Source organism: Dryobates pubescens, chromosome 4 (assembly GCF_014839835.1).
Source record: "Dryobates pubescens isolate bDryPub1 chromosome 4, bDryPub1.pri, whole genome shotgun sequence".
Lineage (NCBI taxonomy): Eukaryota > Metazoa > Chordata > Aves > Piciformes > Picidae > Dryobates > Dryobates pubescens.
The window spans coordinates 14,145,517-14,170,355 of record NC_071615.1 but is presented as its reverse complement, the minus strand read 5'-3'; the positions used below and the strand labels follow the sequence as shown (position 1 = coordinate 14,170,355).

Below are 24,839 nucleotides of genomic sequence, written 5' to 3'. Positions count from 1 at the left end.
CATTCCCACATTGCAGAGAGTTTATAAGAAATCCTGTTCAGTACATAAGTTTCCTCTTCTGTCCTTTATTTTTTCCTTAAAACAGCTCCACAGGAGAAAAATCAATGCTCCACTACAATATATACTTAGTGCCCTACTGATCAATATATGATTTACAAACCCAATTTTCAGTTGTTGTCAACATTTCACATTTTAAAGAAAAAAAAAAAGTTCCTTTCCTTTCTATGCCTTTCTGTACATTCATAAAAGCCCAATAGCTTATCCCTAGGACTACTCCTAAACCTGCTGAAGTTCATAACCATAAACAGGGGCTGGACAGAGCTTTACTGAGGAAAGAAGGGAGTATCCAGGCCTCCCTGTATGTGCATTAGCATTCTGAAATAGATCTTTAAAAGCCAGCATCACAACTTCAGTTCTAGAACACAGGCAAAGGGGTGCAGAAACTTTCATCCTTTCTACTCACATGGAGTCCCACAGCTTAATCCACAAGCAGGAGGTCCCTAGTAGTTCATCTCAGTGGTCTAGAAAACAGTAGCCTGCAGCTTGTTTTCAGCTGTCCTTAGAAATAAAACAAACCACCTTGAAAATTCTAATTTTCTCCTCATACCATGCCTTTTCTCATACAATTTAGGCTTGAAATCCTGTATGTTTTAGGAAGCTGTGTGAAGATCCAAGATCAAAACAGGAAGAAGCATGGAGTGTCAGAGGAGGAAATACTGCAAAGCTTCTGACATCCAGCGAGTTTGAGCGGGATAGGGGTAGCAGTTAATGTGCAATACTAATCTAGTAACAGGGAAGAGGTGATCTGAAACCCAGCTGCACACATGCACCAGCGGCACTACACTCAGGACAGGGGGTGCAAAACCAGCTGCAGGTATGCCCGACCTTTGGACTAGATAGAAAGCAAGAACTGAGTGTTTCATAGAAGAGGGAAACTCGAGGTGCTTGCCTGTTGCATCAGTATTTGTGCAATTCATGGCTTGGCTCACAAGCTGGAATTTTCTTTGACTTGTGTGGCTGGAGCGGTTTGGAAGATGATTTTCACAGCAGCGTTTTGAAGCGATCATGAAGTAAAGAAGTGCTTTAAACCAGTGCAAAGAAGCTGCACTTTCTTACGGCGTATTGGATTTTTGCCTGAGACAGTGCAAACATACGACAAGAAATGGTAAACAAAGTGTAAAAGCGGTAGAAAAAGGATGGCAAGGGTGTGAACGGCCAGTGCAAGCCTGGCGGTCGACACAGTGCTCTCCCAGGCACGGAGCGGGGCTCGGCCCTACGACAGGCCTCGGGACCGGCCCGCGGCCCTGCGCGGCAGCCATTTTCCCCCGAGCCTGGCCCGGTCCTGGCCGGGGCCTTGGCCGCAGAGCCACCTCTCAGGCAGGGATCTGCGCCGCAGGCGAGTAGCGCGGCGGGTGGATGTCACCTCACCGGCTTTGGCCTCGCCAGCAGCGGCAGGGGGAAGCCCGAGGCGGGGCAACGCCTTGTTCCGCCTGGGGAAAGCCCCAAGACAGCAGAACCGCCCTGCGCTGCCCCGGTGGGCACCTCGGCCACGGCGCGCCTTCAGACACCTGGGCGGCCGCCCACCCCACGCCAGCTCCAACCCCGGCCCGGCAGGGTACGAGGGGCGGGGGCCGAGGGGCGGTGGCAAGCGGAGCCGCCTCAAGGCCCGGCGCATCACGCCAGGAGGAGGAGCCGGGAAGCACTGAGAAGCCACTGCGCCTGCTCCCCACGGCCGCGGCTTGTCTGCGCACGGGTGTGTGACAGCATAACCAATCTTGCGGCCGGGCCCGCCCCCCGCTGCCGTGCCGCTGAGGGGCGTGCGGGAGGACCAGTGAGGGCCCGAGGTGCCGTTCAAACCCGCGGTGCCGGGGCGGCAGCTGCCAGTCGGACGCAGGGGGCGGGCACTGGGTGGCAGCACGTTCCCAGGCGTCTCCGACGGGCTTTTACTGTGATCGGGGCGGCGCCGGCGCTCAGTGTGTTTGGAGCCGACGGACGGGCCGGGCTCGGGAGTATGGGGGTGAGGTAGGGCCGGCCCAGCTGCGGAGGGGAGGCGAACGCGGCTGTCCGGCGAGGCCGGGCCTCCGCGGCGGCGGCGAGGAAGGACGCGGAGCCGGCCGGAGCGATGGAGGACAAGAAGGAGGAGGGCGAGGCGGAGATCCAGGAGCACGGGCCTGAGCACTGGTTCAGCAAGTGGGAACGGCAGTGCCTAGCCGAGGCCGAGCAGGAGGAGGCGCTGGCCCCGGATCTGCAGGACGAGGCGGCGGCGCAGCCCGAGCACAAGCAACAGAAGCTCTGGCACCTCTTCCAAAACTCGGCCACCGCTGTGGCGCAGCTCTACAAGGGTGAGCGCCGCAGGAGGGCCGCGGGCGGAGGGGCCTGGGGAGGCGCTTGCTAGGCGGCTGCGGTGGGACGAGGCTTGGTGGGCGGTGGAGCCCGAGCGTCGTGGGTTTGGGGCTGAAGCAGGGCCGGGAGATCCGGCTGCGGGTTGGGGAGGGGTCGCGGAGCCGTCGGGATTGGGGTGGGAGCGGGGCCGCGGCGTCACAAAGGGGATGTGGCGGCGAGAGCGGCCTGGGCAGGGGGAGGAGCGGGCTTCCGGCCTGGGGGCTCCGCGCCCGTCCATAGAGGCAGACGGGAAAACAAAATGGCGTGAGGGGGAACCGTGGCCGCTGCCCCGACATCACCCTTCGTGGCCTCCAGCGGAGCGGCCTGGGCCAGTGAGGCCTCTGGGCTGGCTCTTGTGTCGGCCCGGCCTTGCTGTCCCCCGCCCCAGATGGGCAGCTGGCGGAAGGGTCGGCCCAAGAGAACGACTGGCGGGGCCTAGCCGCTACCCGGTAGACAGGGCGCTCCTGTCGAGAGTGGCCTCGGCGGGGGGTCGCGCTGGTAGGGTGCCGGGCGGTGGGGGCGAGGCCTGCGAATGCTCGTGGAGCGGTGGGCTCCGGGGGCGGGGAGGGTGGGGGCAGACCGGGAAGCCCGGCCCTGCCGGCGGCGGCTCCTGACGCCCAGCCCAGGGAAGAAGCTCCGACAAAATGGCGAAGTGAGGGGCCGGCCCCATTGTGCAGCGGGGGCTGCGGGCGGGGGCCGGGCCGGGCGCTTCCCCGACGGACTGGGGGCGCCGCCGCCGTGCCCGCTGCCCGGGACAGGGCCGTCGCCGGCCGGCCCTGCTCGGCCCTGATCCCGACTTCAGAAGGTGGAACAAAATGGCGAAACCTAACATGGCCGTTCGGAGTTGGTGACTCCAAAATAAACAGCGTGTGTCCTTCCCTCCCTGCAGACCGGGTGTGCCAGCAGCCGGGGCTCTCTCTCTGGGTCCCCTTCCAGAACGCCGCCACTGCGGTCACCAACCTCTACAAAGGTAAGGGGGCTGCCCCTACCCCCTGTCCCCGCTGCCCCGGCAGCCCTCCCTGCCGAGCCGGGCCCCATACTACCTCCTGCCCCGGCTTACTCATAAGCAGTGCCTGTTAATGTCTCTTATTCACCCTGATAAAATCTAACCCGAGACTGCTTCCTGAATCTTGTGAGTTTTCCCAGGGCCTCTTTAGCTGACGATAGCTGAATCTTTTCTGTTGCCTCATGTCAGTGACTAATAACTTCAAAGCTGCTTTACTTTGAGACCCTCGAAAAAGGATGAATTTAAGGGGAGAATATGGTAGTTTACAAAACACTTCTTAGACGTCCTGGGTTTTGTATTTCATGATGTTGGGACATCAGTATAACGTGTACAGTGAAATGTAGATTAGGTGTAGTGTTTGTGAAGTCCTGCATAGATGTTGTATGACAAAGTTTTGTCATCTTCTGACATTGGGGGTTCTTAAGTAACCCTCTCAGTTTATTTTAAGCACTAGAATGTCGTTAGGCTGTCCTCAGAGTGGCTGTAAGAAAGCAGTGTTAGCAAGAACTTTGGTAGGAGTGCACTCTGCATGTGGCTGTGCCTTTGTGCTGTTCTGATGTGTTTGTCAGGATTTGTTTCTGAATTCAGCTGTTCTTGGGCTGTAACAGGAATTCTTGTCTGCAAAGGAATCATTCAGTAGTTTCTAGGTTCCTGAGACGATATTACAAAAGTGACACCTATGTTGGTGGAGGCTTAAACTGACACAGTGTGATTCCTATTGTTACTGTTTTCCATTCCAAAGAAGGAAGAAACTTTAAAGTTTCAAATAGTTGTTTTTCTGACTTGTAGTTTGATTTCCTCTTTCCCCACCCACTTGTGGGGTGTGCAGCATTATCTATAGCTATTACCTGCGTGTTCTTTCATGTGTTTAGTTTTCCCATTTTGGGTTTGCTTTAAGCGGTTGAACTACTATTAGTAGTGTGTTTGTGGTGGCTGATCACATTTCTGACATGTGGACAAAGCAAGGAGGAAATGTACATGTGACCCTCACTGCCAGAGCCTTCTCTTGCAGAAAGTGCCTTTGAATTGTGTGTGTCAAGGCTCATAAAGGGGCAGCAGATCACATAACAGGGTAGGTGTTGGCCTGATGTAGTGGGTCACTGGAACATGGTCTGGGACACCAGTCACTTGAACATGGTGCTAGAATAGCAGCAGGTAATGTTAATAAACTGTCTGGAATAATTGCAGGTTCTTTACAGCTGGCATTGTCTCCTTAGAGCTGCTTTATTGCAAAGACATGGGCTGTTCATTTTCAGTTAAATCACTTGTTTACTTGTGCTGTAGGGGAGATGAGCTCTATTTTTCTGCAGCAGTGTGATTGCAGAAGAATATGTATGTGGCGATCAGGGAAAGGAGATTTTAAGTGGGAAGCTCTGCTTAGTTAGATGTAACAGTTCAAAAAGAGCTCCTGAAAAATCTTTCTTTCAAACAGATCTTTGAGTGCTGAAGTACCTCAGTTACTCAGGACTACCATTTTTCAATTTTAACTTCCAAATCTGTGGACAGCACAGGCAGAAACAGCTAGAGGCTGGAATCTCTTAGTGGAAAATTGCCTTCCCTATTGATGAACATGGCTCTTCAAAATCCTCCTGTTTCTCACATGCTCAGTAATGTTTGTATTTTGAAGGACTCTGTCAAAACGTTGGATAAGTACTTGGTAAACTGAACACCACGACTTGCCTGTTGCCCTGTCAGCTCGTTTTTGATCTGATAACTGGATTTTGGAAGCATCAAAATTCTCCTTATGCTCTTGTGTTAAAAAGAACAGCATAATATCTTGAGTGTCAGCTTCCCCCCCCGCCCCGAAAATAGAAGTTTAATAGCATGCCATGCTGCAGGTCTTGGATCACAGTTTTCTGATTGAAGCTGGTGATAGAGGCTGCATTTGAAGACATTTGATCTTCTGCATTACATTAAAGAAGTGAAGGCATGGCTAGTAGCAGTATTTAGAACTTAAGGCCACTGTAGAAAGGCTTAGGCATATATTAGAGTAAGACTTAGGAGCCTACAATGTAATTTATTTAAAAAAAAAAAAATCCATTTGCTGATGTTAGTTTTGACTTAGTAATTGCAGCTTGAGTGCTTATTTCTAGCCAGTGTAACTTTTTAGACAAAGTTAAAGCTTTTCACCACAAAAATCTAATCTTTTTCAGGGTAATGATGCTTAAAATTTGTCCAGGCTGCAACAGTAGTTGTTCAACCTCATTACTAGTTCCTAGTTCATTGTAAAGCTTTCTGGTGCCCAAGGAAAGCAGGTTATTGACAAAGCTGAGCTCCTCACCTCTCAGGGCTTTCTCATGGCATTTCAGGAAGTAATTAAAGGAATATTGTTAGTTTTCAAATTGGCTCCGAAGTGTTTGGGTAGCTTTTACTGTGAGTGCATTGGAGTCTAAGCCACTGTGGAGTATGAAATGGCTGGAGGAATAATCTGTCATGTTGCCATTGCTTCTGCAGGAATTAGCATTTCAAGTCTTCTGGCCTTAGATTGCAAAGCAGCATAGGAAAACACTTTAAGAGTGCATAAAAGAAAGATGTTAAGTGTGCTCTGTGTACACCTTATATTCTAAATCTGTAAGATTTAACTATGGTCAGTGTTTGGTGGTTTTTTTCTCCTGATAGGTCATGTTTGAAGTGCTGCTCATAGGTAGTGCAGATTTGAGTTCTGTCTTCTGTGGTGCTGCCTTAGAGTACAAGGATAGCTTTCAAGAGTGATTACTTTTGGGTTTTTGAGTGTGAGAAAACCAGCATAGATGTGTATGTCCCTGTTCACCTTTAAACCATTATCTTGGGCAGCTGTTATTAAATCTCTTGATATTGTTCTGGGAAAATGACTCTTAACGTTGGACTTCATTAGTAAAGCAAGAATCTAGAAAACTGTTTTAATCAGCTTTGCCAGAATTAATAAAAATCTATGGAAATTGAGCAGATGAAATTGGTGTGGATATGTTGATGTATTTTAATGGTGCAAGACCAGTGCAGCAGTAATTTTCATCAAACTGAAGTAGCTGTTGGCAGAGCTCTGAAACCTATGACAAACAAGCTGAGTGCAATTGTGTAAAGAATAGAATGTAAGCTGCCTGTTACTGTTGACTGAAACTTACTCGAACTGGTAGCCAGAAATGTACTTGCCTGAGTTTGAAAGCAATGTAAAGAGGTATTTGAGAGTTTCTTAGAGATGCAGTTATACCTGATGTGCACAGGTGACCAGTGAAATCCTTGGGAGAATGAAACTGCATTTTGTAGTCGGATTAATTACAAATGTTTAAAGCTTTTGTAGATCAGATTTGCAATGGGATCATAAATGGGGAAGGACACTTTCTCAGGCTTTGTAGTATATTGCCTAATTGAAAGGCATTGGGGATACTTGGGTTCTGTCTAGTTTCAGAACTATGACCTTCTGTGAAATGCCTCTGCAACTGAAATTCAGATGAAACTAGAAGGTCTCTAAAGAAATCTGAGTTTTTCTGAAAAATCTTTGCTGATTAGAATCAAGAGAAGCTGCTGCACTTTTTGCTGGGTTCTCCTGGTTGTACTGATGCATTTCAAGAGGGTCTCTTAGAGTGCATTGTCTGATTTAAGCCCCTTCTCAGACTGACATGCTTAAAGTGTGGGTTTTTTTAATACTAATACATTATGATTTTTTGAAACAGTGCTGCTTCTTGACCTGATGTATAGTAACTGCTGTTCAGGTGGTGCTTGAGTTGCTGTTGCCTTTCTGACTTGTAAAAGAGGTAGAACATTTCAGCTGATACTTTCCTTACATTTAATAGGACTCATCTTCAGTTCTAGCTAATTTGTTATGGCTAGCTCGGTACTGTTACAGTAACCTGTAGAAGACAGACTTCTTTTCCATGGTGGACAGCAGGTTCTTGGTGATGTGCTGTACTATGCATTGCTCTGTCTGTAACACTAAAAATTCTTCTCTGTCTTCTTGCAGAAAGTGTGGATGCCCATCAGCGAAGCTTTGATGTAGGAATTCAGATTGGCTATCAACGTCGGAATAAGGATGTGTTAGCTTGGGTTAAAAAACGCAGAAGAACTATTCGTAGAGAAGACTTGATCAGCTTCCTCTGTGGAAAAGTTCCTCCTCCAAGAAATTCTAGAGCTCCCCCAAGATTGACTGTAGTATCCCCTAACCGAGCTACTTCAACAGAAACTAGCTCGTCTGTAGAGACTGATTTGCAACCCTTCCGTGAAGCCATAGCTCTGCATGGTAACAGTAATTTTTTCAATACTACTTGGTTAAAATTGGGTGGGGGTTCTTAAAGCATGTCTTGCTCTTGGCCATTGTTTATGGTTATAATATGTTATGTACCTGATAATCCAGCTGAAGGTATCGCCTTCATTCTCTAAGGGAGTTTTTTTGCATGCATGAAGCATGTTAGCTAATAAAGTTGCACAGTCAAATACTTCGAGTTAAGGCAAGGTGTTGTATAAAAGTGGAGTTTGGATCTGTAATATTCTACAGCTGTGAACACTTCATAGTGTTTTTGAAGCATGAAGAGCCTTGGCTTTTGTACCAGTGCTACAAGCAATCAAGTTCTTAGGAAATAATACTATGCTAGTGACTAGTTAAACATTAAGGTTTGGCTAGTAGCAAATTTTTGTTGGATTAGGTAGGTGATTTTTGTATCTGAAGCTTCTGTCTCCTAGGATACTGTACCTCACTGTAGTACTCTTGTTACGCACTGGATAATAAGGTTTAATGTTCTACTGAAAGTACCCAGGAAGGGTACTTCACTTGCACATCATTGCAATTATTGAGCTCTCTTCAGAACTGTTTAGTTCACTTCCAAACTTGGCTGCCAGTGCTGTAGTGAATTTCCTTTCTTGCCAATACCAGTAATGGTGGTGGTGTATCTTTTTTCCTTCAGGTATGAATATTCAATAGCTTGTGTTGGACTATTACCTAGTAAGTGATAAAAGAAAAATGTGCTTTAAATTGTTCCTAGGATGAAATGGAGCAGTTCACTCATGGGTTTTGTCTCCTAAAATTCTAAAAGGTAGCAGATCTCTTGAGGTATAAACAGTAGACCATTCTAAAAGCAAAACCAACCTATCTCTAAGTGCAATCTATAAAACTCCAATGATATTTTTACTGTTTTGGTGTTCTCAGTGAGGGGTGGGATTAATCAGTTAGATGAGTGAATTCCTGACAATGCAGTCTTTGCTTCTGTGCTGTGTTTTTTCCCAAGACAGGTAAGCCAGCTGCTGTTACTCTCTAGGTGTCAGCCTAATTCTGGCATTGTTTGCTGCTCTGTGGCCATTTAAATCGAGCATTCTTCCACCCAGTCATGTAGTTTTGGTAGTTGTTCTTGTAGTGGAAGCTGGGTAGAGAATTCTATGTATCAGTATTGTTTTATGAGGAGGAACTGCATAAGCTGGCTCTCACCTGATAGAGCTGATAAGTCACCCTTCAAAAATGTTTTGTTTCCTGAGACTAGTTGCATCTGGTTTGGCTTTAACTACAAAGGCTGACTTTCAGGTGAGTAAGCTAGGTAGGCTCACTGTTGCACAGGGAGCTCTTGAGCAAACTCGAGGCTTTTTTTGGCAAATGGCTTTTTTTTTTTCATATCCTGGTATTGTTTCTTAACATCTACTTTATATCAGGGTGGTTTATGGATGTCACTTCTCAGTAGTGTGGGAGTCTGAACCATGAATTTCAAAGTTTTCCTAGTTTATAACCCAACATAGGGTCATGAGAACTTAGGGAGCTCTCCATACTGGCACTGCAGGGACTAGAAGTGCACTCTTCCCCCTTCATCAGCTGGTTGACAAGATTACATGTCAATCACCACCTGGATTAGGTTCTCCTCATACGGCTTTCAATCTGGTCTTTGACACAAATGCTTTTGTGCTAATCTTTTAGTGACTGGTCTCCTATTGGGCCTTGCAACTGTTTTTAGGTTACTGTCCACAATGTCTGCATTCCTTCAGTTTCTCCCCCCCTTCCTTCAATATTAAAGAAGTTGTGATTAAATTACCTCCAGACTATTTTCCTATATCAGTGGACTTTCCAGAACTGTTTTGATTTTTGAAACCTGCATAGGATCTTCAGGTGTGTGAAAATTAATATCCTCTGTAGGACTTTGTTTATCTTCATTTTTAGCAGGCAGCTTCCAAGTGATTTGTTGCTTCTAGGTGTTGTGAGGAAACATGAGAAACCCTGGTGATAGTGAGTGGAAGTCTTATCAAGTGCTCAGGATTGAGGCTTTAAGGGGAGCTTTTGGCTAGCATGTGAAGGAGTTAGGTGTTGCCTTGTGCTGGTAGGCTTCCTGTGGAAAGAGCATTTCTCTGTGGGTGACATGGGTGAGCTTAGTTAGATTTGAGGGATAATGCTAAAACTTTGCCGCACTGAGCAGGACTGCTTTTAGTGAAGCAGGGAGAGGTATGCATCTGCAACACAAAGCTCTTTGGAAGCAGACTTGGTTTATTGACTTCTTGGAAATGGGTCTGAAACTCATGGTGCTGTAACTTGCTGATTTTGCTCTATGATGGAGGAAATAGCTGTGTTGATCGTGTAACCTAAATGCTTCATAATCACATCTGAAAACTTTGATAGAAGCTGTGGTAATGAAGTCGCTAATAAAATATTTCCTGGAATATCAAACAGGTCTAGATATGTCCCAGACTAAAACATTAGTGAAGAGTATCTTTGATACCAGTATCATCTTCAAACTGTGCTGCATCAGACATCCATTGAAATTGTGGTTTTAGCCTTCTGTCTCAAACCCTGTGGCATCTGATCTATCTTACAGTACTAAGGTAGCTGAGAGTTTCTGACAAAAGCTAGGGATTTTGAACCCTAGATTTAATTTTGCTATATTAGCGATCTATAGTCTTCATGCTATAAGGAACTTCTTGTTCTCTGCTGTTCCTTCAACATTTGTTACAGTAGTTAAAAGCAAAATGATCATGACAAAATAATACTGATGTTTGTGAGATCTGCCTTTTAACTATGGCACCTGCTGTGCAGCTGTTACTGAAATCTTTACTGTAACTTAAGGGTACTTAAGAATGAATATTTGGAAGTAGAAGCCTCTTGAGAGACTGAAATGACAACTAAAAATCTCTGTCCTTAATATCAGCTTTCCATTATTAGTGTGCTGATGGGTAACCTTTGAAATAAAACATGGCTGGAAACTTGAACTGTGAATACCTGAAATTAAAGCCTTCAAGAGAAGCTGAGTAGTTAGTTTCAGGTAATCTAAGCCTTTTAACTCAAGTTCAAGTGGATATTTCTGAGACTTTATGAACTTTGCATCTGATGTTTGGTGTTTGAAGATGTGATGGCAGAAGATAAATACCTTTTATTGTTCAACATTTCAAATGCAGTCAAGTTTTAAACTTCCACCAGTCCCTCGAATATCTCTGCAATTTGCTTAGGTATGGATGTATCTTCCCCTGCTTGCTGGGTGTGTTGCTATATCCAGCTCTGTAAGAGAGGAGTTTCAAATGACAGAATCACATCAACTGAGCTAATAGCATAAGGTTCCCAAAAGCTGACACGTGCTGGGCTGTCTTCTGACTGGCTGTTTAACGTACTAAACCTTGTAGTGCAGGTGGCTGTGCATGTCCATGTTTGAAAGGATGCTTTGGTCTGCTAATGTGGGATGTGCTCAATACTTTCCAAACTTCTCCCAGCGTAGTGGGAGGAAATGCTGTGGTTTGAGGAGGAGGAATAAGCAACCCTTTGAAAGCAATGGCTGAAAAGCATTAGACTTGAAAGCTCCTAACTAAATATTGTGAATGGGCAACAGCAACAACACAGTGAGGGAGTGTTCTAAAGCCAAGGAGCAAAAGTGGTGATGTCTATCATTGATGTAATTCAGTCTCTTTGGAGCTGTTGGGGAGAACCTGCCCTAGCAGTGTGTGGTTTGACCCCTTTAAAGAGCCTCATTTTCCATTAGGCCTGCTTATTCTTTTCTCAAAATACTCAATTGGAGCAAAACGTTAACGCTTGTTAGAGCAGAGAAGCAGTTCATAGGAGGATTGGGAGAGCAGAGATCAGTTAGTTTGGAAGTTTAATTTAAAGGTTGTGTGTATATATAGCTATCAGAGTTGTGTTTTGGTATGTACTGCTAAAACTTGCTCAGAGCAGTACTGTGAAAGGGTGAGCATGACATAGAGGAGTGACAAGGATCAATCTGCATGCCATGTTGTATTTATCTGGGGTTATTAACTAATTCCTGCTTTAGTCACACTTGTCTAAGCATGAATGTTCTTTCTGATACTTCCTGATTTAAAGCTTCTGGAAAACAATAGTTTAATAGTATTACTCTACTGAACAGTAGTTTTCCAGCATATTATGCTGTGGTAGTGCCCTGAATAACTCCTTGTGGATGTAGTTATAGTGCAGATAAAACAAAATTTACAGTTTGCTAGGCCAGTATTAATAAACTTGCTACTTTTGAGTTGATAGTTTTAAGTATGTTGTATTCCATGAACTATGCTAGTGGCCAGGCATTCTAGTTCTGAAGAGTGCTTAGTTAAAAATTAGCTACTATTGGTCACAGTTTTGTCTTTACTGCAGCTTTTTCTCATACTGCTGTAGTCAGTGTTGGAATATAGCTTCAATATTTTTGTGTGTGTGAAATTACCGGCTGTGCACACTGTGTTGCTGATGAGTACAAGCTATGGCAGGAAAGAGAATGTTAGTAAGTAGTGCAGAGTATTCCAGATATGCCCTCCACTTCAATCCTTTCAAGTTTAAAAAAGGAGGAGAGACCTGTTCTTCCTTAAAGGCCTCTATTAAAAAAGATGTCTCTTGTAGGAACAAGTGGTCATGAGATCCTGAATAAACTACAGACATTGTTTGAATCTCTCCTGTTTGTATAGACAAAACTGATGTGCCTATGAGGAGGTCATGTAAATCACAGCACAGAACTTGAGGTTGTGAAATGGTGCTGCTAACAGTCATGTCATCTTACTACTTCCTAGTATCTACTACTGCTTGCTTTACTGCTTTCAGTGGTTTAATGCTTTCAGAAGGGGCCTGAGTTCACTGAAAAATTAAAAGTCAAAATAATTAACAGTTTTTCTGAGATTTTTCTTTTTTCATTGCAACAACTTTCTGAGAAGAAACAAACTGTGGATCACAGCTCCTGAAACGTGTTTTCTGTTGGCAAAGGTCTTTTCAATTGTATTGCTGAAATGGCAACTTGGTATTTCAAGTTTGCCTTGCATTTTTCTTCTGACTCTTCCATATTAGCTTGATTACCCAATTCTAAACTGAGCTAAGTGTTCTGCTCTCCTGGATTGATGTGTAGTGCTATGCAACATGGTCAGCTGCCAGTAGCCGAGACCAAATTGTCATTCAGTCCATTGGCATATCAGGTAATGACTGTTAACAGTTCAGCATTAAATACCTGTATGAGAGGCAAGATTAAAATGCAACTAGAAGTTGTGTTGTGATGCAATATCCTTGTACTCCTATCTTTGTAGAAATTAATTCAGTATTACTCTTCTGCCTTTGAAAACCAGGTGTTTGAAGATTTTTAACTTCTTAATTGTCTCCTGAAGGTTGTTTGTATATTTAAATGTACAGTGATTCAGTATTACTTAAGTATTGGTAAGTCAATGCCTGCTTGAGGCATTGCTTGCGAGCCTTGGCAGACTGGTTTAGAATACACTGCAGCATATTACCCATGCATATATTTAATCTGGCTTTTGTGTCTACATATTTAAAATGTTTCTACTTGAAAGCTTTACTTAAACAGTTTTTGACTGATGCTGAAAAAGTATTCTCATATCATGAGTCAGTATTGGGGTTTATTTAGAACAATTTTCTCTCCTTACTTGGGCACAAGACATTAATTCAGTTTCATCAGGGCATCTTTTCATTATATTGGTCATTTGGTTGTAAAATGTAAGATTAAATGACAAGTGATGTAAATGGTTGACTTAGTGGAAGTAACAACACTGAACTTGTATGTTCAGAGCAATTTTGCTTGGAGTAGTGATGTGGGGTGAATTTCTGCAGTCAGTTTGGATTCAAAACAATGTCACTTGTGCACTGTCAAATATTTTCCAATTTAAATGTACAGAATGAAGCAATGTTCTTTTACTGTATACCATGCCAGTTGATATTAAACTTACTCCTGTCTTTAAATTGTGAAGTGATTTGTTACCTGTCCAAGTTTTGCATATTAGTGATTTAACCAAGTTACAGTTTCTCAATTTTTTTTTTTCTTGTGCATCTGTCATGAATTAGCTGCTTTACTTTCTTTGATAGATGTGTAGGAACCCCTTTTCATAATGGTTTTGAATTTAAGATTGGGTGTAATCCTGGGGGTACTGAAGCCTTGTTTCTGAATTGCCTTCTAACTAAAACAGTTTCTGCTGTTTATATAATTTCTGCTGTTGTATTGAAGTTACCTTTCATTCCCAACCTACAGGGTCCCTATCAGACTTCATACCATGCTTCTGAGCCATGTTGAAGCACCACTTAGAGCTGTAAGGAAAAGGATCTAAGAAAGCATCTATGGCTAGTGACTCCAATGGTTGTACACAGTGCCCAGTCTGTAAGGATATATTCTGAGCTGTTAAAAGATCTAAACTTTACATGTTCAGCCAGTACAGTAGAGTGGAATTGGTTGGCCTGTTCTATCCTGACTTGTGTATCAACCAGACATTGCTGCAGATGGCTTTAGAATTTGTCTTCTATTTCTGCTTTTTGGCAACTGGTCTGCTAGTTTTAGCAGGCTTCATAGAGGCTCTGAAGTGATTTGGCCTATTTGATTATATATGAAGGAAGATGTGTATTAACTGGCTTTGTACACAGAAGATACATGATGACTGGACAAAGGTATAGAATATTTGAGAGAACCTCTGAGAGCTCAACAATTTGAAGGTCATGAGACACATGCTCGTGCATAGTGTAGAGTTTACTTGTTCTTGGTGCTAGAAAATAGATGGATGTAGGTTTTGTTCTGCTGTTCCTTGTGTTCCTGCATGGATTTTGCTTTGTTTTTTTGGGTGCTTTCTACTAACACTGAGATTCGAAGCAGTTAGAAAAGGTGTTTGTCTCATCTCTAAGTCGCTGTTTATCTACAGATCTACCCAGAGTTCCAAGTGGAGAAGAATTGTTAGGCTTTCATATACTAGCCTTTACTAAATTTGTGGAGTGTCCTGCTTTTCCAAAGTAATAGTGACAAAGTTTGATCTGTAGCTCATTGTGTTCTGGTTCTATGGCTTTGCTTCTATAAGAAATACTGTTTTAAGCAGTCTTCATTAATAACCTGAACACCAACCAAAGTAGTTGCAGGGTATTTGTGACATTATTTTGGATGGGATCTGTCCCACAATTTTGGAGGATTGTCCTGTGGTCTTGCTGGGTTTGTTATTTTTAAGTGCTGGTTTGAATTCTGTTAATGTATTGGCTGTTAGCAGCAGTCATGAAATAAAGGTTTTGTTTGAAAACTAGCTGTGGTATACAACTCTGAGATCTGCTGCCCTACTGCAGTTTTCTTCAGAGCTACAGTGACTTGAGGGAGTGAAAGGGAGCAGGGTGGTGGTGTTTGAAACGAGACTAGGTCAGGTCAGCCTGGGAAGTCCTTGGTAGGGGGATTTTCCTTCTGTGTGTAACTACTGCTGTAGTGTGAAGCCTAAAGGGTAGAAATAGGCTGCTCTTGAGTATGTACAGGTATTTTAAAGAGCTTGTCATGCTTGTGGAGCTAGCATTCACTGGCTTACTTTTGATGTCACAAGAAGCCAGTTCTAGCAATGGTTAGATTATTATATGGACTAGAAGCTGGGAAGGTGTGGTCTGGACTACAAATAAACGTGGTACAAATAACAGGGCAAAGCGCCTTGAACATTGCTAGAAGCCAGATGTCATCCCTTCTGCCACACGTGGGAAATCCAACTTTCTTTACTGTTTGACCTAAATACTCTCTCTTTTTTTCCCTAGGTCTTAGTGGTGCAATGGCTAGTATAAGTGTTCGCTCAAGTACCCCAGGCTCGCCCACTCACGTGAGCAGTGGCTCCAATGCTAGTCGAAGGAGAAATGGACTCCATGATGTTGATTTGAACACTTTCATATCAGAAGAAATGGCACTCCACTTGGACAATGGTGGAACTAGAAAGCGTACCTCAGCCCAGTGTGGCGATGTCATTACAGACTCACCAACTCATAAACGCAACAGAATGATCTAAACTGCAAAAATTTCAAACCCACCATGCTGCTTGAAAGCCACTTGATCCTCAGAGTACTATTGAAAAAGGAAACATGAGGCCATCTTTACATATTCACTGTTTAAGACAAATGAATTCAATAATTGCCATAAAGGAAATTTTAGATATTACATTAGATGCCTCTTGTAACTGCGGCTTTCTTAAACTATATTCTTAGCAGAGGACATCAGATATTGTGTAGTAGTTAGCAAGATCATCATAGGCAAACATGTATCCGTTCCAAGGCTAAAAGTGACCTTACTTGTATTAAAGGGAAAGGAAATTTCAGATGTTTATTTGGTTATAGAATGCTTTTGTTTTTGTCCTTTATTTCCTACTGTGTTGAGTATTTGCTTAAACAGTATTGCCAGTTTGACTGAAATTGTCTACGACATGACTTGGCATCTTTGTCAAAACTGCAGGCTTCCATTTTTTGCAGCACTGTACCATGCACCTAGTTTCTATATAGTAACAGTGTGCAAGTTATAAATATTGGACTGTACCCTTTTTAGTTTTAAAAGCAGTTGATAATTCTGGTGATTGTGTGATAATGTAAAGAGGTGCTATGATGGTCATGCAATTAATACTTAATATTGACTCAGTACAAGGATCTTTATTGGGTTCACTTTGTGTGTTTTAGTGCTCCGAAGTAGCAATATTAAACTTTTCCCCAATTAACTTCCTAGGCTTTTAAATCAGTTGGAGAAATTTATATGTACTTTTCGGTATTATCCTCGTGGTAATCTTATACAGTGCAGACTGCACCAGTGCTGACCTAAATTTAGAGAAAGATGTCCTGTTACTGGGAAATAGGCTTTTCTGTTCAGTATTAGTGAACGGTAGGTTTTGTGTACGCCCATATCCCATTTGACATTTCTTGTGCAGTAATTGCCCATGGCTGGGGAGGGGTGGGAGGAGAGGGAACGAGGGGGAATAGTTGGAGAAGGGGGTGTGTTCTAACAAGTAAGACTTCTGGTCACGCATGGAAGCTTTGGACAAACGTAAATGAGGGTCTGTGTGATGCCATCTCCTTCAGGAGGGAGGGACACGCAGGTGCTGTGAAGTGCTAAGAAAATAATTTAAAACTGGAAGTTGATTCTAAAGCTCTGGATAAACATGCCGTAAGGATGTATTAAATAGGATAAATGGCTTTCTCTTTGTGTTGAGCTTACATTCATGGGACTGAACTCTGGCTGCCGTAACTTAAGCGTAACTTAAAACTGAACTAGAGATCAAGGCTGATCTGCAAATGAGTTTCTGAATGGGGAAGGATATGTGTCAATCTGTGTTCTAACTACTTCTACATGTAGACGCAGCATGTCTTTGGTGGGGAGCCCCGGCTTTTAGGGCCTCTAAATCTCTGCCTAAGAAAGTGGTAATACAGGAGGAATAAGGAAATGAAGGGCTCCAGACCTGCAGGATGGGAAAGGGTATTTTATAGTGATGGTATGCATGCTTTAACTGGAAGCATAGGCTGATTCTCGAATGAAATGCAGCTATGCTAGATTCACAATACTAAAAATTGTGCTGTTCTAGCTAAGTTAAGGCACTTTGAGCTCTATGTTAATACACAGCTCTTCAAGACTTTTGCTTACATGCTGCTTGTAGAGTTGGATCTTTTTTGTATTATCTTCCCTGTTTGAAGCAGACTTCACTGTAGATTTGCTCTTTTACCCTGATGTCCTCTCACTGGTGTTCTGTAGTCAAGGCAAGACAGTAATGATGTCTTAAATTCAAGGCTCTTTACCGAGAGCGTTATTTTCTTGCTTTGTGGTGCTTCCATCAAATTTCTTTACCTTGAAGAGCTCTTGAAGATGTCAACAATTGCACAATACTATAGCTAGAGGGTCTGTAGTTTTACGGGACAAGTGTAAGAACTGTCCAAAGCAGGATGGTAAGAGCTGTTCAAAGCCCCCACCTTTGTTACATAGCTGAACTTGCACATCACCTGAAGACTCAGCATACATTAATTTCAGTTACTATTAACTACGATTCATGAGACTTATTTTATGTAAAATATTAATACTTGCATAAAGCTAGTTTTCATTTGGAGACTGCATTTTCAACAAAGATTTTGAAGATGGTGTCTAAATATCTGTTAGTATTTATTAAGCTGTTGGCAGAGGGGAATTTTTTTTTCTGGTCCAAAAGAAAAATCTGGAGTGCTGAACAGGAAGGATGAGTTGAGAACCATTCTTCAGCTCTTCTGTTTGTACATTAACTGGCTTGTACAACTAGGATGCTTATGCCCTGCAACTTCTAATACTTCACTATTCCAGGTGGTAAAGGGTAACAGCACATTGGTATCAGTTCTGCATATATGGGCTGAACTGTAACAATGCTTCTGGTGTAGCCCAAATATACAGAGCCTGTTCAGATTACTTTCCTTCCTTACGGTGAAATAAATCCTCTTTATGCTTTGAAGCATTAATTCAGTCTAGTACCATCTGAAATGAAATTTGTCTGGCTTTTTGATTTGTGCCATTTTTTTTTTCTTTGAAAGAAAGCAGGCTTAGATATTAAACTGGTTGCTTTAATGTGTTGTGTGGCTTTTTTTTGTTTGGCTTATACCTTCACTCCTTGGCAATCTTCTGATTGGTTTTCGTTTAGCCCCAACCGTCGTTTGCTCTCTGTTAACCTCTGCCAGAATGATCAAAAAAAATAATAATGCATGTATTCACCTGGAAAAACACAAGGAGAACAGGTGGTTTAAAAAAACAATAAAAACAACAAAAAAAAAGGAAAAACCTCCAGTACCTGTTGCTTTGAAGATTCTTTCTTGTGCCAGCGCAGAGAATTGACATTGCTGGAAAATAGCTTTCAGCTGTTATCCAAACTGTAGCTCCTGAAGCCAAAAGTGAGTTGATTATTTTGGGGTTGTTTGTTTTTTTTTTGTTTGCTTCCCACCCTACACCCTGTTAAGAAACACTGAACTGAGAATTGTTTAGCTTGGTTAAAAATGGTGCTTAGTTTTTGCTTTCTCCTCTGAATCGTCCAGTCGAACCGGTCTCTTCTCCTCCGTGTACATCAAATCTTAACATGAATGTGTGGCAAAGTTACATAAAGTACATCCTGCACTGAAGCTACTGAGCTTGGCTTGCTTATTAATGAAGTAAGTTTTAAATGTTAAATTGAAATCTATATTACAATAAAGAAATGCAAAAATGATTTTTTTTTTTTAAATTTTATTTTTGACTTTTTTTTTGGGGGGAGGGGGTTTGTTTCCTGGCTGAAACTGAAGTCCTGCAGTTCAACTTTAACTTTCAAATGTGGTTTACCCAGCTGGAGTAATAGAAACTCTTTAAGTCATAATAAACCTAATAATAATAATAAAAAAAAAAAGGCAATGAATCAGGCTGCTTTGTAGTTCTTTTTAAGTTTCATACCGTCCATCAGTAAAACCACACCAGGGTATGGTGAGTGCGAGTTGCCCGTTGCAATCTGAATGGTAGCTGTTCGGTCTGGCTGTGCCGAAGAGGCTTTTGCCTTTCTGCCTCATGGACTGAGGAAGCTGCTCAGATTTGGTCTGTACTGTGGCATTTGTACATGATGCTCTGCAGAGTTTAACATCACTTAGGAAAAACATCTTAAGCTATGCCATTTAAAACCTCTTTAGAAAGTTAAGAGGTGTTGACTTGAACAGTAGAGCTTTCCAGTCTCCTGGAAAACTCTTCAGACTGGTGAACTTAGATGCTTTAATCAGTGGGTTTTCCTGCTGTTTCCCTAAAGCTGCAAACTTTGCTACTTAATCAAGCAGGTCTTTGGATTTTTGTCACAAAGGAAAGCTTTGTTTCACTGGAGCTTTTAAGTTAATGTCTATTTTTGATTTTATTTCACTGCTTGTGAAGGAAAAGTTCCAGTGGGCATCTGGGAAGTGTGAAATGACTTGAGATAGGCTCTAGGCTAACATCTGAAAGGTGGAGCTAATAGTAGGATGCTGGCAGACTTGAGGAATGCACACCTGAGATGTTCCACTGAGTTCACCCCACTGGGTGGAGCTGAAGTGGTTGGGGCATCCAGATGGCCCTGTAGTTCCTTCCTTCCAGAGCCTCTGGTCATTTGAGGTAGTGAGGAAGGCACAGGCCTTTGCAGGTGACTGCCTGTCTCTACAGCTTTTGTTGGTATGTGTAACTCCTGGGGGTAGTGTGAGGCTGGGAAATGTTCCCTGAGAGCTTATGAAATGGCTCTAGTCAACGCTGGTGCTTTCTGCTGCCATTCACTCCCTGGGCCCCTTTCAGACAGTCTCCAAAGGAAAGCTGGATGTCTGAAGCTCACAAAGGTAGCAGTGAATAAAACAACCAAATTCTCTGTGTTGCAACAGAGCTAGGTAATGCTTCCATAAAGAGAAACTTAAAGTAACTGTTTCTCAGTGGGTAATAAAGATTCCAGCATGTTCTGGGACTGACTGGAGTAGTGCTGCTCTTCTGGTGTGACAGCAGCTGTCTGGGCTTTTTCTGAACACTGGGACATTTTACTGGCTAAGATGGGATAGGGGGGGGGGGGGGGGGGGGGGTGTCAGTGCATAAGAATATAACCTAGCTGGAATCTGCAGTGAAACCATTGACTATATACTATGGTTTGTGGAAAATCTTGATCAGTGTTTTCTTGCATTGAAATTCAACTTTAGCATCTAATGTCACTTCTAATTAAGCTTTTGAAATACTTCATTGTCTCTATATGAACTTTTTTAAGTGTAAAGGTAAAGTGAGATCTGGATGCCACATAACAGGAGAGCAAGCTGTGCATGGAAGGAAGTACTGGGATCCTTGATTCTGTTCTCATGGTGTAACACTGTTTTGCATCTTTGTCAGAAAGTCATGATGCTTCTCCAGGCCTGAAATTCAAGCCAAATTAATTCTGGTGTTTTGTTCAGCTAATATCCTTTTTAAAAAGACTCAAAGCAGAGGATTCAGAAGTTTTGCCTCTGAACTGGGTGTATCAAAATAATGCTTGAAGTTTCTACTCGAGTTTTGATGGGGCTGCTTCCAGCTCTTGCCCACGCAGCTGTGTGTAGCTCTGCTCACAGAATGTGGTCCCTGCTGAAAAGGTCTAAGGGTAGCATTTACTGCTTTATTAATACATATTTTTTGGTTTCTGTTGATAACTGTTTGGACCTAGCTTTTTCATTTTGAAGTGAGTTCCTGGAGTCTTACCTGGAATGCAGTATGCAAGACCAAGATGGGGAGAAAACAGCAAGTTTATTCTGTTTAATTACTTGATTTTGTGCAAGTAAATCCAGGTATCTGTAGTGTTATCTCTCTGTAAATCAATGATCTATAGATCACTTTGAAACCACACAAATCTTTGCATTTTTGAGTTGTTTTAGGCCAGGCCTGTAGTTATTTTCTAAAAATGCCTACTGTGCTCTAAAAAACCAGAAATATTAAAGCTCTGGGGGGAGTGTTTGCCACAAGCTGGCAAAAGTGCTGCTGCCCTGTCTCACAAATCCCAGGTGAACGTAACTAAACCCGTTCTCAACTAAAATGTTCTGAAATCTTTTTCCTGTTCTCTCTGAAAGTACCAATAAAAGTGGGAAATGTGCTTAGAGGTGAGTGGACTTCTCCACAAGGTGGACTTGTCTGCTAAGGATGTACACTGAATATCCTGCCAGTAATCCAGCTCTCCATTTTACTGAGGGAACCACAGTTGGTATTTTTTTCTGTCTCTAAGCCTCTCTGCTGTGAAAGCTCACACAGTGAGGGCCACTCTGATGACTACATTAAGTCCACTCTTTGTTGACTACATTTAAATGACTTCCTATGGAAGAGCATCTGTGGTATCTCATGGCTTTTTTCCTCTCTCCCTGGAGATACTGTTGTCATTAACAGGAAGCTCTGAAGGGGCATTTCTGTCTGCTAAAATGAATTTTGGAGTCTTTATGACTGAAATGGTTGTATTTTTTCAGAGTAGAAAGCTGCTGAAGATGCTCTGAGCACTGGCTGCAGAGGCTTGTGTGCTGCCAGATGACAGTGCAGTGCTGTAACTCCTTTCTCAAAGTACAGAACGTTCATCTTTTCCCATCTAGATTTTTTTTTTTCCCCAGGGAAATGGGTTCAACATATTTAAATCCCAATAACTGGAGTCTTGAATAATAGTAGTTTCACTACCAGAAAACCCAGGAATTCCTTCAGAGTCAGTTTTCAGGTAGATTTGATCTTTCCTAAAGCATACCCCACAAGCCATGTCTGTGTCTGGTTTTATTCCTCCTGTTTGTGGCTGTGACCTATTCTGACCCCTTTCATGCAAAGAACATCTCCCTGTGCCAGTTACCACATGTCTGAACATCAAGGTGTTTGTGGTAAGTGCCTGTACATGGTAGGTGTGGTGCTGCTCTTAAATTAACATCACCTTGGGTTGACCACAGGTTGTGGGTCCTACATTCCTGGGGATACTCAGGACACAGATACAGCCTGGAGCATCCTGGTCTTGGACCTACTGTGAGCAGGGATTGCACCAGGTAACCTCTTGGGCTCTCTTTCCACCTGAATTAATCTATGATGAGCCATCAGTGTGCGCTTGCAGCCCAGAAAGCCAATCATGTCCTGGGCTGCATCAAGAGAAACGTAGCCAGCAGGGCAAGGGAGGTGATTCTCCTGCTCTGCTCTAGTGAGACCCCACCTGGAGTACTGTGTCCAGTTCTGGAGCCCCTAGTAGAGGAAGGATCTGGATGTGCTGGAAGGTGTCCAGAGAAGGGCCATGAGGATGATCAGAAGGCTGGAGCACCTCTCCTGTGAGGACAGACTGAGAGAGTTGGAGCTATTCAGTATGGAGAAGAGAAGATTTGGAGAAGACCTTATTGTGGCCTCCTAGTATCTGAAGGGGCCTACAAGAAAGCTGGGGAAGGATTTTTTGGGTGTCAGGGAGTGATAGGACTGGGGGGATGGAGCAAAACTAGAAATGGGTAGATTCAGATTGGATGGTAGGAGGAAGTTCTTCCCTGTGAGGGTGCTGAGACATTGGAACAGGTTGCCCAGGGAGGTGGTGGAAGCCTCATCCCTCAAGGTTTTTAAGGCTAGGCTGGATGTGGCTGTGAGCAACCTGATGTAGTGTGAGGTGTTCCTGCCCATGGCAGGGGGGCTGGAACTGGATGATCCTTGAGGTGTATTCCCACCCTAACCCTATGATTCTGTGATTCACTACATGGTGTCCTTTTTTGATACAGTTTTATTTGTGAGAGTGGTAGAAGACACTGCTCTCCTCGCTGGTAAGTGGTACCTGCTGCTCAAATAGCTGACCACTGATGAAAATTGTTTTCCTTTCTCTGGAAGCTTGAAGGTTCTATCAAAATTGTATCTCTGGAGCCTCTGAAGGATGTCTTGCAAGGCAGAAACTGGTCCCAAATGTAAGTAGTTTCTCAGCACTGTTGCATGTTTCATGGGCTTTGAAGTACCAACTCTGAAGCTAAAGGGTGTTTGCACTGCTACATCTGCTCAGCTGATGGAAACCACCTCCAATGGATGGGAAAGCATCTGCCAGAGCTTGGCTGTGCCAAGTCCTCAAAGTGCCCTTTTTAAAAGGTGAAATTCCAGTTAGCTAAAAGCTTCTGTATTAAGGCCAAAGGCCCTCATTACTGTTCTGGCAGAATGGTAAGTGGTATTTCAAACTCTGGAGTGGGACTGCTGCTGTGGGTGTGAGTTTTGATGTGAGCTGACAAAGAGGAAAGAGGGTAGAAAGGTGAAATTGTCAACACAGAACAGATGTACAACCAGTTCAAGCTCCAGTTGTCTTTAAGTCATTTTTCTCTTAGGACTTGCTGCAGACAAACGAATGATCAATTAAAAAGGTCTGAAACTCTCCACATACTGGACACAGTGTTGAAGATGCAGAAAAGCTCCACGTGGATGAATGGTGGCCTGAAAATGTTTTTCATAGAGAAATGCAGAATATGGGCTAGGGTTTGTCCAGAAATGCAGAGTTCTGAAGTTGTTCCAGTGCCCAGGTTTGTTTGCTCTGAGCTGGAGCTGCATTTCTTCACCTATTTTTTTTTTCTTTTTTCTCTCCTTAATTTCCTGAAATGGCCTTCATGTATTCCACTGAGACTGAAGCAGCAGCTCCTGGCTAAGCATCTTCCCTTTCAAGGGTATTTCAAACTCACAACCAACTGGTGGTACATGTGCAAAATACAGAGTGTACATTAAGTATCCTGGCTTGGCAGGAACCCAGGTACAGCCTGTTGGCCACAGCCTCTTGCAAGTGCATGCTGCAGTGGATTTTTATCTTACTGTGTTTGGACTCCTAGGTTATGATATCATTATGGCAATGCTGGAATACTGCTGAGTTTCCTCCATCTCCAGAAGGTGAGCTGGAGAGATCAGAGGGGTGTTACTGGAGTGTGCCAAAAATAGGGGCAGACTAGAGAAGGGTGGGTAGCTTTGGTACCTGTCAGAGCATCAGAGGCTGATCTGGTACTAGTGGAGGATCTGTAGATTTGATCAGATTTCTACAGTTATGTTTTATTAGTTTCAATGTTTATAGAGACTTGAAGATGCCCCTGCTTACTGTGGGGGACTGGAATAGATGACCCCTAGAGGTCCCTTCCAATCCAGTGCATTCTATGGTTCTGTGTAAAGCTGCAGCAGTTCCTGGTGCCCAAGTGCTGCCTGAGGGACAGGTGAAGTCTGCAGTTGTCTTCTGCAGAGGCTGTCTGGGCTAAAAAAATCAAGCTGTGGAGGAAGAGGAGGATATAATTTGTCAGAAACAAACCCCACATTTTATGATAATGTTCTCTCTAATTTTTGTCTTGCTTCTGTGGCTATAGCTGCTTGCCCTCATTAATAGGCTACCAGAACAGAAGTGGAGACGAGCCTTAGACAAACCCTTGTGCCTTAATTCCACTGTCTCTCCAACCTGCCTGGCAAGCACTTGGGTGGGTGTGAACATGGATCTCTTGAAGGAATATGAAAAGGGCCACCAGGGGCTATCACCTTGAACTTGTCCTTTCAAGTGTTATCTATAAATACAGTCCCCCAGAGCAATCCAGCTGGCAACCTCTAGTCAAGCTCATCGTCATCTTGGATAAAACTGTCAAGCAGAGCCAGATCTTCAGCTGCTTTATGGAGCTGTGCCCATTTCCACTGCTTGGGTGTGCGAATCCGAGGAGCTGCTTTCTGTGCCGCAGCCTTGCAGCAGATGAACTTCCCAGTGATGGGTGAACCTCAGCACTGTTGTTTACAATGTACAAGTGGAGAAGAGGAGAAAATCTGATGGTATGGCTAGGAAATGTCATGTGGTGGCTCAGTCCCTGATGTTTTGGGTGCCTCACCCTGCTGCGTACCCA

The 24,839-nt window shown here is 43.6% G+C and overlaps 1 protein-coding gene across 1 annotated transcript; it reads left to right on the top strand.

The window, feature by feature from the left end:
• Window positions 1–1,927: 1,927 nt before the first annotated feature.
• HAPSTR1 (HUWE1 associated protein modifying stress responses) lies at window positions 1,928–18,294 on the top strand. The gene is made up of 4 exons (XM_054180630.1): window positions 1,928–2,342; window positions 3,272–3,352; window positions 7,326–7,601; window positions 15,300–18,294. The coding sequence occupies exons 1-4, from the start codon at window positions 2,123–2,125 to the stop codon at window positions 15,542–15,544; spliced, it is 822 nt and encodes a 273-aa protein (XP_054036605.1). The 5' UTR covers window positions 1,928–2,122; the 3' UTR covers window positions 15,545–18,294.
• Window positions 18,295–24,839: the final 6,545 nt, after the last annotated feature.

Bases quoted from the DNA above. Each gene is read 5' to 3' on its own strand.
- HAPSTR1 (XM_054180630.1), top strand. From the start codon at position 2,123: ATGGAGGACAAGAAGGAGGAGGGCGAGGCGGAGATCCAGGAGCACGGG. The intron at 2,343-3,271 runs GTGAGCGCCGCA...CCCTCCCTGCAG, and splicing joins TGTGGCGCAGCTCTACAAGG to ACCGGGTGTGCCAGCAGCCG. The intron at 7,602-15,299 runs GTAACAGTAATT...TTTTTTCCCTAG, and splicing joins TGAAGCCATAGCTCTGCATG to GTCTTAGTGGTGCAATGGCT.